The sequence below is a fragment of the Apostichopus japonicus genome, chromosome 12 (assembly GCF_037975245.1).
Source record: "Apostichopus japonicus isolate 1M-3 chromosome 12, ASM3797524v1, whole genome shotgun sequence".
NCBI lineage: Eukaryota > Metazoa > Echinodermata > Holothuroidea > Aspidochirotida > Stichopodidae > Apostichopus > Apostichopus japonicus.
The window spans coordinates 33,280,971-33,295,752 of NC_092572.1; the positions used below are offsets into that span (position 1 = coordinate 33,280,971).

The 14,782-nt window shown below is 37.6% G+C and overlaps 3 protein-coding genes across 8 annotated transcripts in view; 2 read left to right on the forward strand and 1 right to left on the reverse strand.

The window, feature by feature from the left end:
• The window catches only part of LOC139977744 (uncharacterized), an 831,623-nt gene that overhangs the window by 444,232 nt on the left and 372,609 nt on the right, over nt 1-14,782 (reverse strand). The window lies entirely within an intron of this gene.
• Nucleotides 1-14,782, forward strand: part of LOC139977732 (uncharacterized) — a 96,651-nt gene that overhangs the window by 10,457 nt on the left and 71,412 nt on the right. For all 6 annotated transcript variants that reach the window (XM_071987289.1, XM_071987286.1, XM_071987284.1 and 3 more), the window contains exon 3: nt 13,981-14,782. In XM_071987289.1, coding sequence (XP_071843390.1) covers nt 13,981-14,782 — 802 coding nt within the window. The remainder of the gene's footprint in view (nt 1-13,980) is intronic.
• Nucleotides 3,082-13,293, forward strand: LOC139977764 (uncharacterized). The gene is made up of 6 exons (XM_071987399.1): nt 3,082-5,561; nt 6,325-6,512; nt 8,158-8,491; nt 9,867-10,016; nt 11,025-11,220; nt 11,972-13,293. The coding sequence occupies exons 1-3, from the start codon at nt 5,405-5,407 to the stop codon at nt 8,266-8,268; spliced, it is 456 nt and encodes a 151-aa protein (XP_071843500.1). The 5' UTR covers nt 3,082-5,404; the 3' UTR covers nt 8,269-8,491; nt 9,867-10,016; nt 11,025-11,220; nt 11,972-13,293.

Here is a 14,782-nt window from a genome sequence, read left to right on the forward strand (position 1 = left end):
AGCAGTAATACATTTTTGCAGCTGATCGGTCACACTAAGTATAAGTATTTTCTCTCTATTGTATTCAGTTAATATACAAATATGCTTGGCACATGCCCCAGTTTGAATATCAGTTGCCAAATTTGATTTCAGTATTCTGAACTGGGAAATGACAAACAAAGTATAAACATTTTTCTCCGTTCTGACTTTGAGAATATTTTCAATTCTACCAAATTTACTCCCATCAAATTGGACAATACTATTACTTCTCCTGCCACCTTTTCCAGCAACTTCAAATGACCTACCATTAATTAATATCTTACAAAATTTGTGAATAACATTATCCTGGTGAGAAATATCAAAAATGTTATTCAACAAATCACCAACATATTCACATGGATTGTACTTCTGAGGCTGCCCAACCAACAATACATGTAACATGTTTCCTAAATGGAGACTCTCCGCCTTGACAGTCAGTGGATATCCACGAAGTAAATTGTTTATAAAAGTCATAACATTATAGGGTGTGTTTCTACTGATTGATTCAGATTTCTGTTGAAGCAGTCTCATAATTGTAAAATTTTGTGCAATCTGACCTGAAACATAACGGGTCCCATGAAACAAGCTCTTTATTTTCCTGTTATACCCTTCAAATGGAAAACATGAAGTATTCCACAGCGGCCCCCATAACCTTGCTGTGTCTGCAAGATGTAACATAAGATGAACATTATAAGAGATATGTTCAACTCCGTACAGTCTCTCCATGTCAATAACAAATTTAATTAAAATAATATGCACCAAGGAGAGGTCATTCTCTACAATGTTCTCCTGTAGCAACATCCAGATTGCATGAACCAGTAGCATTAAGTGAGTCAAGTAAACTGATGGTAACACACCCTTTAAAACAGGTAAACTGTAAAAGAGAAGCCATGATCTAAACTCTGATGCTTTCCAGTGTGACCGTTGGGATGGTGATTTTGGTAGCCTTGTAATTTCACTTGGGGGAACAATAGCTTCAATACGCTGGTCAACAACACCGATCTGATTGCCTATATACCAAGGTTCCTTGTGGCTAGAGCTGTCAAACCACAGATTGGTCAACTTCTCTGTGACTCCTTCACATACTGCATGCATATAATCAACAGGAAATCCCTCTACAATATCAAATCCTGGGATCAAAAGAAGAGGTGACACGTTCTTCACCCCAATTGAGGAAGGTTCACCAGATGTGATCTTAATTGCCTCTGCCTCAACATTAGCCTGGGTTCTGAGAACAGGTACAGGCTCTTCATATGGATACACAGTTACACTGCCCCGCCCCTTTTCTACTCTCTTACCTTTATGAAGACACCACGAACAGCCGAAATAACCATTGAATTGTGTTATGCCTTGGAGCTGGCATCTGGCAACAGAATCACAGGCACATGCACCTGCAATGACTTTTGTTGTAGCATTTACATGCTGTGCTGGAATTGTCCATTCCACCCCATCATGATACAATTCTTTACATTCCTCAATGAATGGATTTAAAAAAAGTTGAAAATACTGGTTTTTTGCTCCCATACCAAAGACCAACTAGTAGTATGTTCTTTGTCTGAATCCCTATAGGCAAATCTTTCACCATACACTGTATTGGCCAAACACTTCCCTTACCAGACTGAAAAGCTGGCATGCCATCAGTATTCCAGAGAAGGGATATATGCTTTTTGGGTGACCCATCATCATTTAAAAAGTACTGACTCAGACTTGGTCTCTCCATCAAATCTTTTAGTTGCCCTTTTAATGACATACAAACAAAATACTTACCATCTTTAATTGCTTCCAGTTTTGTTACATTTATACTACATATGGGACAAATATGCTCATCACCCAATCCAAGATATGATGTGCACTCTTTGCAATAAATATGGAAATCAATTTCATTTCTGCACTTGTCAAAGTTCTTACTGAATGTGTAAATAGTGTCTGGTAGACTGCTCTCTGGAAGATGGATGTTGATTAATTTCAGCAAATCTTGGAGAGCGATCTTGGACAAGCTGTGTCGAAGAGCATACGCCATTATGGCGATGAAACTCTGTGTTGTTGAGATGTTAGCTCCTGGATATAGAGGTAAGTCATCAGGATCACCATTCTTGTCAGGATTATTCTGTGAATATGATTAATGAGAAAACTATAGACAATACTTCATTCCATCAACAATTTATATTTTAGCAACTCAGAATTCAAGAGTAGACCCAATGGATAAAGCTATGATGTGATTAGTGATATTTGTACAAAGGATGGCATTAATTCAAGTTTTACCCATTCAGTTAGCTTGATTACAAGATTTTTGATATTTGACCTCTAAAGACGTTTGTCCTCTAGCAAAATTTATGGTGGTAATTGGTGTCATACAGACATTGTACATACCAAACATGAGTTATATGCATGTTTTCCCTACTGAGATAACCTGATAACAACTATTTTTCAGCATTTGACCTCTGATGACCTCAAATGACCTTCGGCAAATTTAATAGGGTTCTTCTACTCATTGTGGGTAACATAAAGTTCATACTTGGTATGTATGTTCCCCATAATGAGTACATGATCCCTATTGTTTTTGGGAGAGGTCATCTGAAATTTCACAGCCAGCACTAACCCTGCCTCACTGAATTCTGGAAACATGTAATTGTTAAGCTCTGTGAGAACGAGAAAAGGTGAAAAGTTTTTTGCCCTTCTCAGCGATCTCACATGACTGGTATAGGGTTAAAACTATATGTCAAACTTACATCTAACTCATCCTGGCCACCATCACTCTGGGAATCTTCACAGAAGGAACTTTCAACAAACAGGAAACTTTGGTCTGCAACTGTCTGCTCATTATCATCAAATAGTTGACCGTCATCCTCCAATTCTTGTGCTTGATCTGAAGGTGTATCAGTCTCATCTTGTCTCTAAAGATGAAGAATGTTTGAAGGTGTCAGAAAAAGTGTGTACCAGTCCTAAACCAATCGCAACTATCCTGCAACATGTCATTGCGTGCAGTGGTTACTGTACAGGATTATGATTGGGGGAAAACATGGATGAATATTGATGGGGGGGGGGGGGGGGGAATAGGGACAATGTTTCGGGGCACATGACTGTGCCGCCACTGATTGTGTGTATGTACATGTTTGCCAAATACACACACTGAGTCAATAGAGGTTGTTAGAACTGTCTTAAAACTATATCGTCTGTCAATACTTTATTCCATTAACAATTCATTTTTAGCAACTCTTTAGCAAGTAAATGTTTAGTTACGCTCGCCATAAGGCAAGTAGATTAAAAAAAAAAAAAAATTCGAGGCCTGGTAATCAGCAGTTTCTAATTATGTTACATTCGTCAAAATTATTTGGTAGTCCCGATTATAACAATCTGCAACCTTATTTTGGGGAATATTTGGAAGTCCTAGCAAATGCTGGTAATCTCGGATGACTGTAAAAATTGGACGTTGCTGAAGATAACCCATAGATTAGCGGTACCCTCACTGATGCCATTACAGAATTCTTCAAATAGGAGATGGAAACATGTATATAATTGTCGAGCTCTGTGAGAACGAGAAAAGATGTAAGTCTTTTGCTCCTCACATCGATCACCCACGATTGGTATAGGGGTAAAACTATATGTCAAACTTACATTTAACTCATCCTGGTCACCATCACTCTGGGAATCATCACCTGACTGGTTGTCAACTTCACAGAGGGAACTTTCAACATGAAGGAAACTTTTGTTACTAATTGTCTGCTCATCGTCGTTTGGTTCAATTGCAATGACGTCATCCTTCAATTTATCATCTGCCCTCCAACGACATCTTGTTCTGTGAGGTATTTCTTCATTAGCAAACTCCAAGTACCTATTGAATAAACAAATGACATTTCTTATGCCAGTCTAATTATGTTAGTGCTCCATTTAGATGGGTGCACGCATGCACTGGTGCATGTATTTTTTTTTTATCTGTGAAGTGTGTATGTAAATATATAGTTATATATGAACACCAGAAACTTTAACCAAAAGGCTTAGTGATTCCTAGCTTGTTAAATGGCTAAAAGGTTTCATAACATAACAACATATACTAAATGTTAACTCACTATAAACTAGAATGGTGACTGCAAACTCAAAATTTTATAAAATTGTGTGCAGGTGTCGGTCGTACGACTGGCAATATAGAGATAGGTGTAAATTCCTGAAAACTCTGAAACGGCGAAATCCTATATTGCGGGGGAAATAAAAATTAAGCCTGCCCATAGCTTTAGACCTGCAAGTCAGAGTAATCCTTAGTCCTAACTGTACATAGGCCTAGTCCTACTTGGGGGCTGTGCCTTACCGCCATAGGTTTCTGTGAGGCCAAGCCCCCTAGCCTATATTCAGATTTTAGTAACAAAATATTTAAACCCTCAATATAACCTGTGATATGATAACACCCGTTGTAATGATTAACCGAAAACAGGTGCGCATTATTGAATCAAACCGCGATATGGTCTATAGGCCTAGCATAGGCCCCATGGTGGTAAGGCAAGATATCCGTTCTAGTCCTACTGTATACTGGGATAGGCATAGCCTAGCCCTCAGCAACTCTGTAGTCTCAACTTACCTTTTGTAGCATCGTCGTTTGCCTTCCATTATGTCTCGTAATTCACGAAGAACATCTGTCACAGTTCAGCAGGAATCATTGACATAATAATAATGATATGACGTGCGAGTTTTTGTACAGTAGTACTACTAGTTTGGTATAATTATCATTTGAAGAATTTATTTCGTTCAGACTAGTCGCGTAGGCCTACGTCGAATGTGACCAGACTATTTATAATTATAATTATTGAAATTATGTATATATAGCTAATCTATTTTTGAATATATTAAACGATTATAAGTTAACGAAATACATTTGAAAAGTTATTAATTATATATTTTGTTTGATTTTTTATTAAACAAACATGTTCTACGTCTCGTTGATTTTTTGTTCCTTATCACACTGGGTTGTGCTTAAAGGCTTAATAGTATGATCTTTCAATTCGCTACTAATTGTTATGATCCTCCGACAGGTAAATTGTAATATTCTTATTGACAATATTTCGTAGTTTGCCTATATTGCTTCTAAATCAATTGCAGGCAAAATTATTTATTCCTTAATTTTTTTTTTTTTTACTGGTCAATCGTGTTCATTTCAGTGTAGACGTGTGTTATTATTGTTTTAAGGTTGTGCTATATACCCCCAAAAAAGTGGAGCAGTATCGCAAAGTTTGGCGCCGTTTTCAATTCCGTAAATAAGCCAACCGCACTACGTACGTACGTACGGTCACTACGAATTTAGCATCCATATTGTGTATCACGCGTAACTATTCTAGCTCGATAAAATTGGCCCTAAATAACCTATATTTTCATTATTTTAAATTAAAACGAGTTAAAAATGACACATGTTCTCGTGCAGTGGGAAAAGTGCAGAGGAATCTCAATGTTATCGCAGAAAGATGTCTTGGGAACTACCGACGAAAACTTCGTGGGAAGCAAAGTGTCTGGGAGATACAACACCAAGTTACTGCCTGCTACAATTATTCATATCGGTAGTAAGTATAATGATCAGATAATGTTCCATAACTGTGGCTTTCATAATTTGATGTTTATATGTTGTTGTTAATATTAATTTACTTTGTTATAGGCTAGGTAGCCAAGTATATAATTGTCTCTGCGTAGCCATCACTAGGGTCTATAGGCCTAGGGATTTCTCGTACAGCGATGCAATTATTTATAGGCCTAGGCCTATAGGCTATGTGCTTATTCTTTCCTTGTTTATAATTAAGTTAGGCTCTTCCTTTGTCTAGCGTAGGCGCGGCTTACACTATACTAGCCTACTACTGACCAGGCCTACTTGTGGGGGTACCTTGGGCTTATGGGTTGATCACTTAATGTTTTTCTAATTTTTCTCAGGAACAGGCTTGTAATAATTCAAGGGATCTTTTCTAACATGAGCTCAAATTTTCAAGTCAAACCTGATATTTTAAGCACCTAACTATATTACTAGGGCCTAGCCTAAACAGCATTTTCTAAAAATGTTTTCCTTGTTAGGCAGAGCTGTAACGCGTTGTACCTTGAGTCAATCACTCGATCTCTGTGTCAGCAAGCTGGTGAGCGCCTTTACCTTATCAAGTGACAAGTATCTTTGGTTTTGTGGAATACTGAACGAATGATAAGATGACTGTCAATAAGACAATAATTCTCTTAATTGTAGTCCTTGTATTTTTAATGTAAATGTGTGTATAGGGATATCAGATATGTTGGTAATATAGTCCGCTCACAATCCTGCATTATTTTTCCAAAAAAATTCTCTAGCTTCCGAAGAGATGGAAGTGAAATTAAAGGAGATACAGCCAGTACCAGGTGCCTCAATAAACTCTCCGTCCTTGCAAGGAAGAGGTCATAGAGTTCACAAGAGGAAAGAACATCCCGACTTCATTGAGGAGCTTCAGACCGATCAGACAATGCTCTCATCCCAATCGGCCTGTTCCTCAAAAAATACTGTAAGTAAATAATTGTTGTAGAATACTTGTTTGGCTGTGCCTTTTGCAAACAAGCAAGGTATTACCAAGATGATAAAATATTTATATAGGCCTAGCCTAGGCCTAGGTTAAAATACAAAACAGGAGTTAGGCCTATAATAATTAGTGGTAGGCCTAGGTACACAGTACTTACTTCCTAAAATAAATTTCCTTCGATCTCCTGTCGTCCCGTCAATAACTGGTGCCTAATAATTCTATATTATAAAATACAAAGTGGCTATTCTTACGACTAGTCGTAACAATAATGACCTTTTGCGCATGCGCAGTTGCCATTTTTACGACTAGGAGTACTATTTTTACGACTAGGAGTAACAATAATTTCAGGTTAGGGTAGGTTCAGGTTAAACTCACTTGTCAGGCAGTATTTAATACTGAAAGCCGTATTTAATGCAAAAGTATTAAATGGCAGTGTGCCTGTAATCTACGCGACGATGGAAATTCCAAAACTATAGAGGTGATTACTTCCGCCAGCAAATCGATAACAACGGAAGGCAGAATGACGCAAGCACACCTATAAATACTAGATTATGCAACTTAATTAACTAGTAGTAGTATGGACCTCATAAACTATATACCGTTGCCGCGCGCCTATTGAAATGGTAGCGCTACGGCAATATACGCCTATACTAAACCTATCGTTTGATATCGTTGATACTATGCGCGGTAGGTCAAAAGCCTGACACGCGCTCGAGCAGTATTTTAATAAACAAAATATAGATAGAACCGCGCGACTAAGTTATTAAACCCCAAATTACGCACTATAAATGATCAGGCTAGCAAATTCACGCTGTTACGTCTTTGAAAATAATTTCGAAAGTAGCGTGGTTTTAGGGCCAAAACGAGTGCTAGGGAGTGCGTATCCTAATGAAAACAACGTGTCTTACCTGTTCACGCACTGGATGGAGAGACAGAACTAGACTAGCGTGGCGGTTTATATACAGTGAAGTGAGGCCAAAGGTCGCGAATCATTCCATTGTTACGACCCGTCATGTCGACACAGAATCATAAAGTCTCTTTGGCCCTGTTTTGATTGCAATAGGCCTACAATGATAGACCTGTAATGCACTATTAATCAATTCAATTTTTAGCGGGGCCTATTAGTATACAAAATCTAAAAAGGTGATTAAAATCAGTGATTAAAAAAATTGATTGTAAACGCGAAATCAGTGAATAAAATCAAACAACCCATATTTTCTGCAGGATAACTCACATGATCACAATGAGTTCATGTCATTTTGTATTTCGTTATTTTTTTAATCCATATTCCTTATTTACCTGAGTGAAAAAGTATGTATGTTTATCTTTCCTTTGTGAAAGTATTTTGCAATTAACCAATTGTTTAAAAAAAAATCATGTCATTTGATTTCGAAAGACGTAACTAAAGGAAATGCAAAATGATATGTACCTTTCATGGCCCTATGAAGTTAAGTCATCATTTTGCTCAGAGAATGGCATCCATCCACATTAAGTTAAATCCTGCTGCGATTAACTGCCTTTTTTGTCAATGTAGTCCAATTTAAGCATTGCCATCAAACTCTGAGAGGACATGGCAGTCAATTCAAAGGGATCAACCATTTATTATTTCAATTATTATTTAACCTTGCAGAAAAATGATGCATCAAAAAAAGCAAAGTCTGCTGCAGGACATGAAATTATTGCTCAACTCCTGCAGCAGAGGGACAACACCCTGTATTTTGGTCAAGGAGGAAGACTTTGAAGTAGTTAACTTTGTAGAGGATGAAGTTATTTACCAACCACCAGCCCAGGCACAGACCCCAACACAGAAGCCACCATCCCTACCACCAGTACAAAAACCACCAACCCCATCCCAGAAGACACCAGCCCCAGCACACAAACAACACCAACCAGCAGCACATCGGTGTTTCGTTGCCAAAATAAAACTACAGGGCTTCCATTCATAACAGAAAGCAGGCAATTTAGTGAGTGTTCCTGCTGAGTAAACAACATATAAATTTAAATATTCTCAGCAACAGGTGATCACAAAACTGCTCTAATGAAGTCACAGACATCGCTAATCATCATATTCCTTGGGCGCCTCAGTGACCTATGTGGCATTCTTGTGGTTTCAGTTAGTAACTGGGGTTGAATTTCCACAAAGAAAAAGTATAAATGCGTTTCAATTGGTAGATAATGAAATATGTTTCAACGGCGGATGATTTTGACCCTGGCAAATAAATGGACGACGCCAAAAAGACAAAATTGCTAGTTGCATGGGCGAAATCAGTTTGCATATTACACAAAAATTTACACTCGGCGTCCAGATGGCGGGAAAATTTAACATCATGTTCAATGTGTTGTGTCGTTCCCATGGTGCTATGAACTTGGGCAAGTTCGCGAATGTCGATGACCTACTTATGTTCTGTGACCAATGTCAGTGGGAATTATGTGTGTTAAAACTCGGGTTTTTCCACGTGTTATATATATATAGAAGTTTTACGTAAGCCGAGCGAATTTTGGGGCGGCTCGTTGATTGTGAGGAAGCACTCATCTAAGCATCAATATTTGTGAAAAATATCGTAAGGTTTTTCAGATATTCTCTTTGAATGTCCCCTCCATATATCTCTTTTTCTTCGTCCACTCAAAGCTCGACATATACGTTAATTCTGTTCGTGGTAAATTATCGTAATTATCGAAATATCGCGATAATTTTTTAACTATTTATCGTGACGGTAAAAAGCTTATATCGCCCAATTACCCTACTTGTGTGTGACTTCAGTTTTGTTACTGACTTTCAAATATGCCGCAGCCTATACTCGTTTCTATTTTTACTCAAGAAGACTAGCATATTTATATGATCGGTAATTGGAGCCTGCTTCTTTATGATTAACGATGTTTGTTTACATATTTTTAAATAATTGTCATGTTTAAAATGTATTTGAAATTAAAAAAAAAAAATCCGTTTATACAGTTTGTGATTTTCTAAACGGATAGTGCATTTGCGGCCGGTTAAATGGTTAAACGTTTAAACGGTCACACCCTTATATAGTATAGCGATTGCTTGGATGTTTTGTTAATGGGTCTAGGTCAGCCCCTCGCCCAACCTGGATGTCACTCTTTTATTTATCACTGTTTTCTGATGTAAAGATATGGCGATGGGAGTTGGACCAAGGAGTGTATTATTTATTCTCTATCATGTATATATATATTAAATTGGTCATTCATGGGTTCTGTAACTGCTAGGTTTGTATATGTGTCTCATTAAAAGGAACACACTACTTCTTTAACAATGATTAAAGATATAAAGGACTTCATATTTATTTAATTTGAATTATTTTATCATTCTTCACTTATTAGGATTACGTGCAGCCATTGCAAGGTTAGACGGGTGTCTAGACGGGTGTCTAGTTTCTCCCTCAAACACCAAGCAGGGAAGCATTAATTCCAACCCCAGACAGCCCAACAACTGAAAACAGTTTTAATGCTGACTTATTTGAGGGCAATGAGGTGTGTACTAATGTATCTTGTACTAATGTACCCCCCCCCCTCCTGTTTGATTCGGTTCATACTTGGTACATATTATTGCAGGAAAAGTAAAGGTGTCATAAGTTTTTGATGGGAAAACGTTTTTGAACATGATAAGGTACCTTATATTTTCCAAATAGTTTCCAAATATTTTACAATGTGGAATAATAAACTGTTAGTATGTCCATGTTAGGGAAGATAAACTGTCCTATGTTCTGGACATAGGATTTTCTTTTTATTTCCAAAAACAAATGTATGCCATATTTGTGTAATATAAAAATTCATTTCAGGCCCCCCTAAATACCCCATATAGCGGTCAAAATCTAAAATTTTGACAATAATGCAACTTAAATATTTTTTAGTAAGTTGAGCATATTTTATACACGATTAAAATCTTTAAATACAATTATCTCTAAATGGCAATTTTGGACATAGTACATCTTTACTCTCCTGTGACGATACGTTGACGGTATGAACATACTGTAGACTGTATACGCCACAATGGTACTAGCTAGTATGTTCCCCCCCCCCCCCCACATCCATGCTGCTAAAGTCATACCTCACTAATGATGTATCATTGATGATGATTTCAGCATCATATCTCGGTGGTAGCCAATCTCCCTCCCCTTTTTACACTTTCTGGCAGGAAAACTGATAGGCGCGGAAACAGATTTTAGATTCCTTGCCGTAGGTTCAAGAAATCTATGCTGTCACAACAAGTATGTGTGTATGATGCCAAGCTTAATGTTACCACTTTTTCTCAACAGTGCCACATTGCATTCTTACCTGGTACATAGGTTGTGCATATATTGGGTAGATGATCCTTATTGCTTTTGGTGCTGTTTCTCATGAATATTAATGCTTGGCCAGTAAAAACGTTGTTACTAAACTTGGAAATGGGCCATCAATATCTGCAAGGAATCACAACTGCCTTTGTTGGCTTCCTGGTTTCAGAGCTGCTCTAAACACATTTATAATTTGTCTTTGCAGCTAGAAACGTTTAAAATTCCACAAGAAATCTTACACAGAGCTCTGCAGGCCAAAAATGAAAAAAAAAAACTCATTTGCAACTTAATGAGGACACTCTTTACCATGGAGGACATGGCGACATCCTCTTTAACTGGCAAATCACCCCACAGTGACAATAAGAAGCAGTTGCACACTGGGAAGATAGATGCCATAACAAGTGAGTTTGATTTGAGATGTTTATCCATGATTACATGGAAGGGATTTATGGCTAGGTGGCCCTAATTTTATGAGTAATCATTGAAAGTCATATTAATATCCATTACTATATAATTGAGGCAAAAATATTCAGATTATCTGTTTTTTTAAAGGTGATTGCTGAGGTCTTACAAACAATATTCCCATGTTTTTGATAAAAAATGACATGGGCTATTACACCTGCAGTGTTCTCCACTAGTTGTTTTATCCGGGCGCCGTGCCCGGACAAAATCTGAAAAGGTGCGTCAGCGCCCGGACATAAAGTTACCACCCGTACAAATTATTCGCCCGTTCCGTACAAAAACATTGCATTTACTATTTGGAAAAATTTTCCAAAGTGTTGCAAAATATATTTCGGTTACCGGGGAAATATCGTCATCGGCTAAATTAACTGCGTAAAACAATCAATGAAGCAGAGCTTATAAAGTATCATAATTTTTCCAGCCCTTGAAAGTGATTTTACCAAGTAAATTAATTTTGGGGGAAATGTTCATTTCTGAAACATGAGATCTCAAATAAGGAATGTTTAGATGTAACTTCCAAGGCCTGGGAAGTGCCATTTCCGGCAGTATGGGAGGCATTTTTGGCCAATGGTGGCGCTCTGATAGTGTCTTAGATAGTACATGTCAAGCAAATGCCCCCCCCCCCCTACACTTTCAAAAGCAAATCGACACCCCTGCAGTAATTGATCCATATTTTCATTTATTTTTCAGAGCTGGTAATGAAAAAATACCTAGCTACTAAAAAGGCAATCATCCGGATGAAGATGACGGAAAAACTAAAGGATGAGAGGAGAGCTTATAACAGATAAGATTAATTAAAACTGTTATATGCTTATTTTTGGTTTCTTACTTGGCTCCATAAAGAGAAATTCTTAACGATTAATCTTAATGATATATTAAATCCAATGCCTTTCGTATTACACGTTTTTTGTTTGTTCTATAGAAATAAATCATTCAGCAATGTAACTAACACATGTCTGTGCATATTTGACCTCGACTATAGCAGTTCAAAAGCAAATTAACTTAGCTACACCATATATCGACTGTAGCACAATCAATTGCTGTATGTGATCTTAAAATCTGCAGGATTCCATTTCTCACATTTCAATTGATAAACCCTCAGCATTTTTTTCCCCACATCATTTGAAAAACCCACAGGATTCATTTCCCACATGTCAATTGAAAACCCACAGGAATAGTTTCCCACGTCATTTGAAAACCCACAGGATTCATTTCCCACATGTCAATTGAAAACCCACAGGATTCATTTCCCACGTCAATTAAAAACCCACAGGACTCATTTCCCACATGTCAATTGAAAAAACACAGGACTCATTTCCCACATGTCAATGAAAACCCACATTATTTGGAAACCCACATAATTTCTATGTCCCACATGTATGCCGTGGGTTTTACTTCATTTCCCACGTGCCAAAATCCCATAGGATTCTACTCTTTACCCACGTGGGGAAATTCATGTGGGTATTTGTTGTGGGATTTTTTTGTAAGGGGTAAGAAATATATTGTATTATATATCATAAATATTTCATCGATCGTTTCCATGTGGTGTAACTTTTTTCGGATCCAATTTCGCATTCCCGCTATTTAGCCGACCTTTTTATTATAAGCCTACGATCCGTCAAGAGGAATGACAGAAACAATTAATGCTCCTCTGTAATTTGTGATCATACGCTACGGCTTAATATTGTCGTTTGCGTCCTATTACGCCATCCATGCATGCATAGTGCCATTCTTACGGAATGGTACGGCGTATATATCTATATAGGGAACGGGCGGGTAAGAAAGATATTGTATTATATCATAAATATTTCATCAATCGTTTCCATGTGGTGTTACTTTTCAGCACAATGTACGCCCGTGATCTGGGCGCTCGACGACAGCCCGTCTTACGGGTCAATCGCCTATTATATACTGTATATATGTCATCTGAATTAATACACTCAATCGTGTAAACATGTCTCTCGATCCATCCTATAGCTCGTGTTTAGAGCGAAAATTCTCTCAACATACTCGATCCGCTAGTGTAATTGTTTGCTTATTTATTGATAGTTGTTTACAATTTATTCTGAATTGGCATGTAGGGTGGGGGGGGGGGCTTCGACCAGGTTTTGTAAATTTTTCCTGTTCATTCTCTTTTACGTTCTTTCTTAATTTGCACGGGGAGGAGTTCAGTCTGAGAATATAATACACATAATCACCAGCGGCTATATGCCAAGTTTCTGAGAAACCTAATTAAGCCCTCGCGTCTCATTGATCCACAATTATTTTATTGTTTGTTTGTTAATTTTAATAATTAATAAATTACAGCATAATGTTCACCCGTGATCCGGGTACTCGACGAAAGCCCGTCTTACGGGCCAGTCGCACTGTATGTCATATGAATTGATACACTCAATCGTGTAAATCCCAGAGCTCATGTTTAGGGCGAAATTCCTCTCAACATGTTCGCAAATATACTCGATCCGTTAGTTTGTTTAGTTGTTGGTTTATTTCTTTATTTTTTGTTTATTATTTAGTATTAATACTTTGGGGGGAGGGTGCTTCAGCTTCCGTTATTTTCTTGTTTTTGTTATGAAAACATACATTCTCCAGCGACAATATGCCTAGTGTCTGACAACATTCTCCGTTACCATGGACACGGCCTTGTAAACTTGACCTAATATTGTATTTTTTTTTTTTTTTTTTTGTGCCTTGTATAGAGTTCATCGTACGCAGTTTCCCAGGTTTACCCGTGAAGGCGACTGTGTGCTGTGCGACATGACGGTGGATTCTACCAAAGTTGCTGTTACCGGTTACAACAAAGACTTAGCTGGGACATCATTCATAGACTTGTTTGCATTAAATATTCCTGATTCTTCGTCGCCTGTTATAACTCGGTTTTATTCTAAAGAATTTAAGAATCCTTCAAGATGGCGGCCTCGTTATGTTTCATTCTTGGATGATTCTCGTATAGTCACTGTGTGTGGTGATCAGCTGGATGTCTTCAATATCAAGACAGACGACATACCCACACACAGTGATCTGTTACGCTATAGAACAGCCAAGTGTATGACTATCAGAGAGGGAGAGATGTTTATTGGTTTGTCTTCTAACGAGGTGATTGTGTTTGATTTTAGTTTAAATAAAATCAAGACAATTACCTTGGAAGGATTAGAAGGTGATTATCCTTTAGATATAACAGTTTATGGAGATAATCTGTTTATATCTACAGTCAATGATAAAGCCATTAGATACAACATGGAGGGAGTGATGTTACATGAATACAACACACCAGTCTACTTATGTGCATACAGTATCACTGTAAGCAGTGAGTTTGGTCTGGTGTTTGTATCATGTTGGTCTATCCCTCTTGCTGTGGTTGTTGTTTGCTCTCTCTCTGAGAATCATACATTGTTTACTTTCCCAGTTATTGGTGAGTGGTTGAATAGAATCAGGATGAACGATGTAAACAGGTTTATGTTTACAACAACAAGAGAAGGAATACTGAGTGTATACAGCACA

Excerpts from the sequence above, each read along its gene's own strand:
- LOC139977764 (XM_071987399.1), top strand. The coding sequence starts at position 5,405 with ATGACACATGTTCTCGTGCAGTGGGAAAAGTGCAGAGGAATCTCAATG. Across the intron at positions 5,562-6,324 it reads TACAATTATTCATATCGGTA|CTTCCGAAGAGATGGAAGTG; the intron begins GTAAGTATAATG and ends AAAATTCTCTAG. Across the intron at positions 6,513-8,157 it reads CCTGTTCCTCAAAAAATACT|AAAAATGATGCATCAAAAAA; the intron begins GTAAGTAAATAA and ends TTAACCTTGCAG.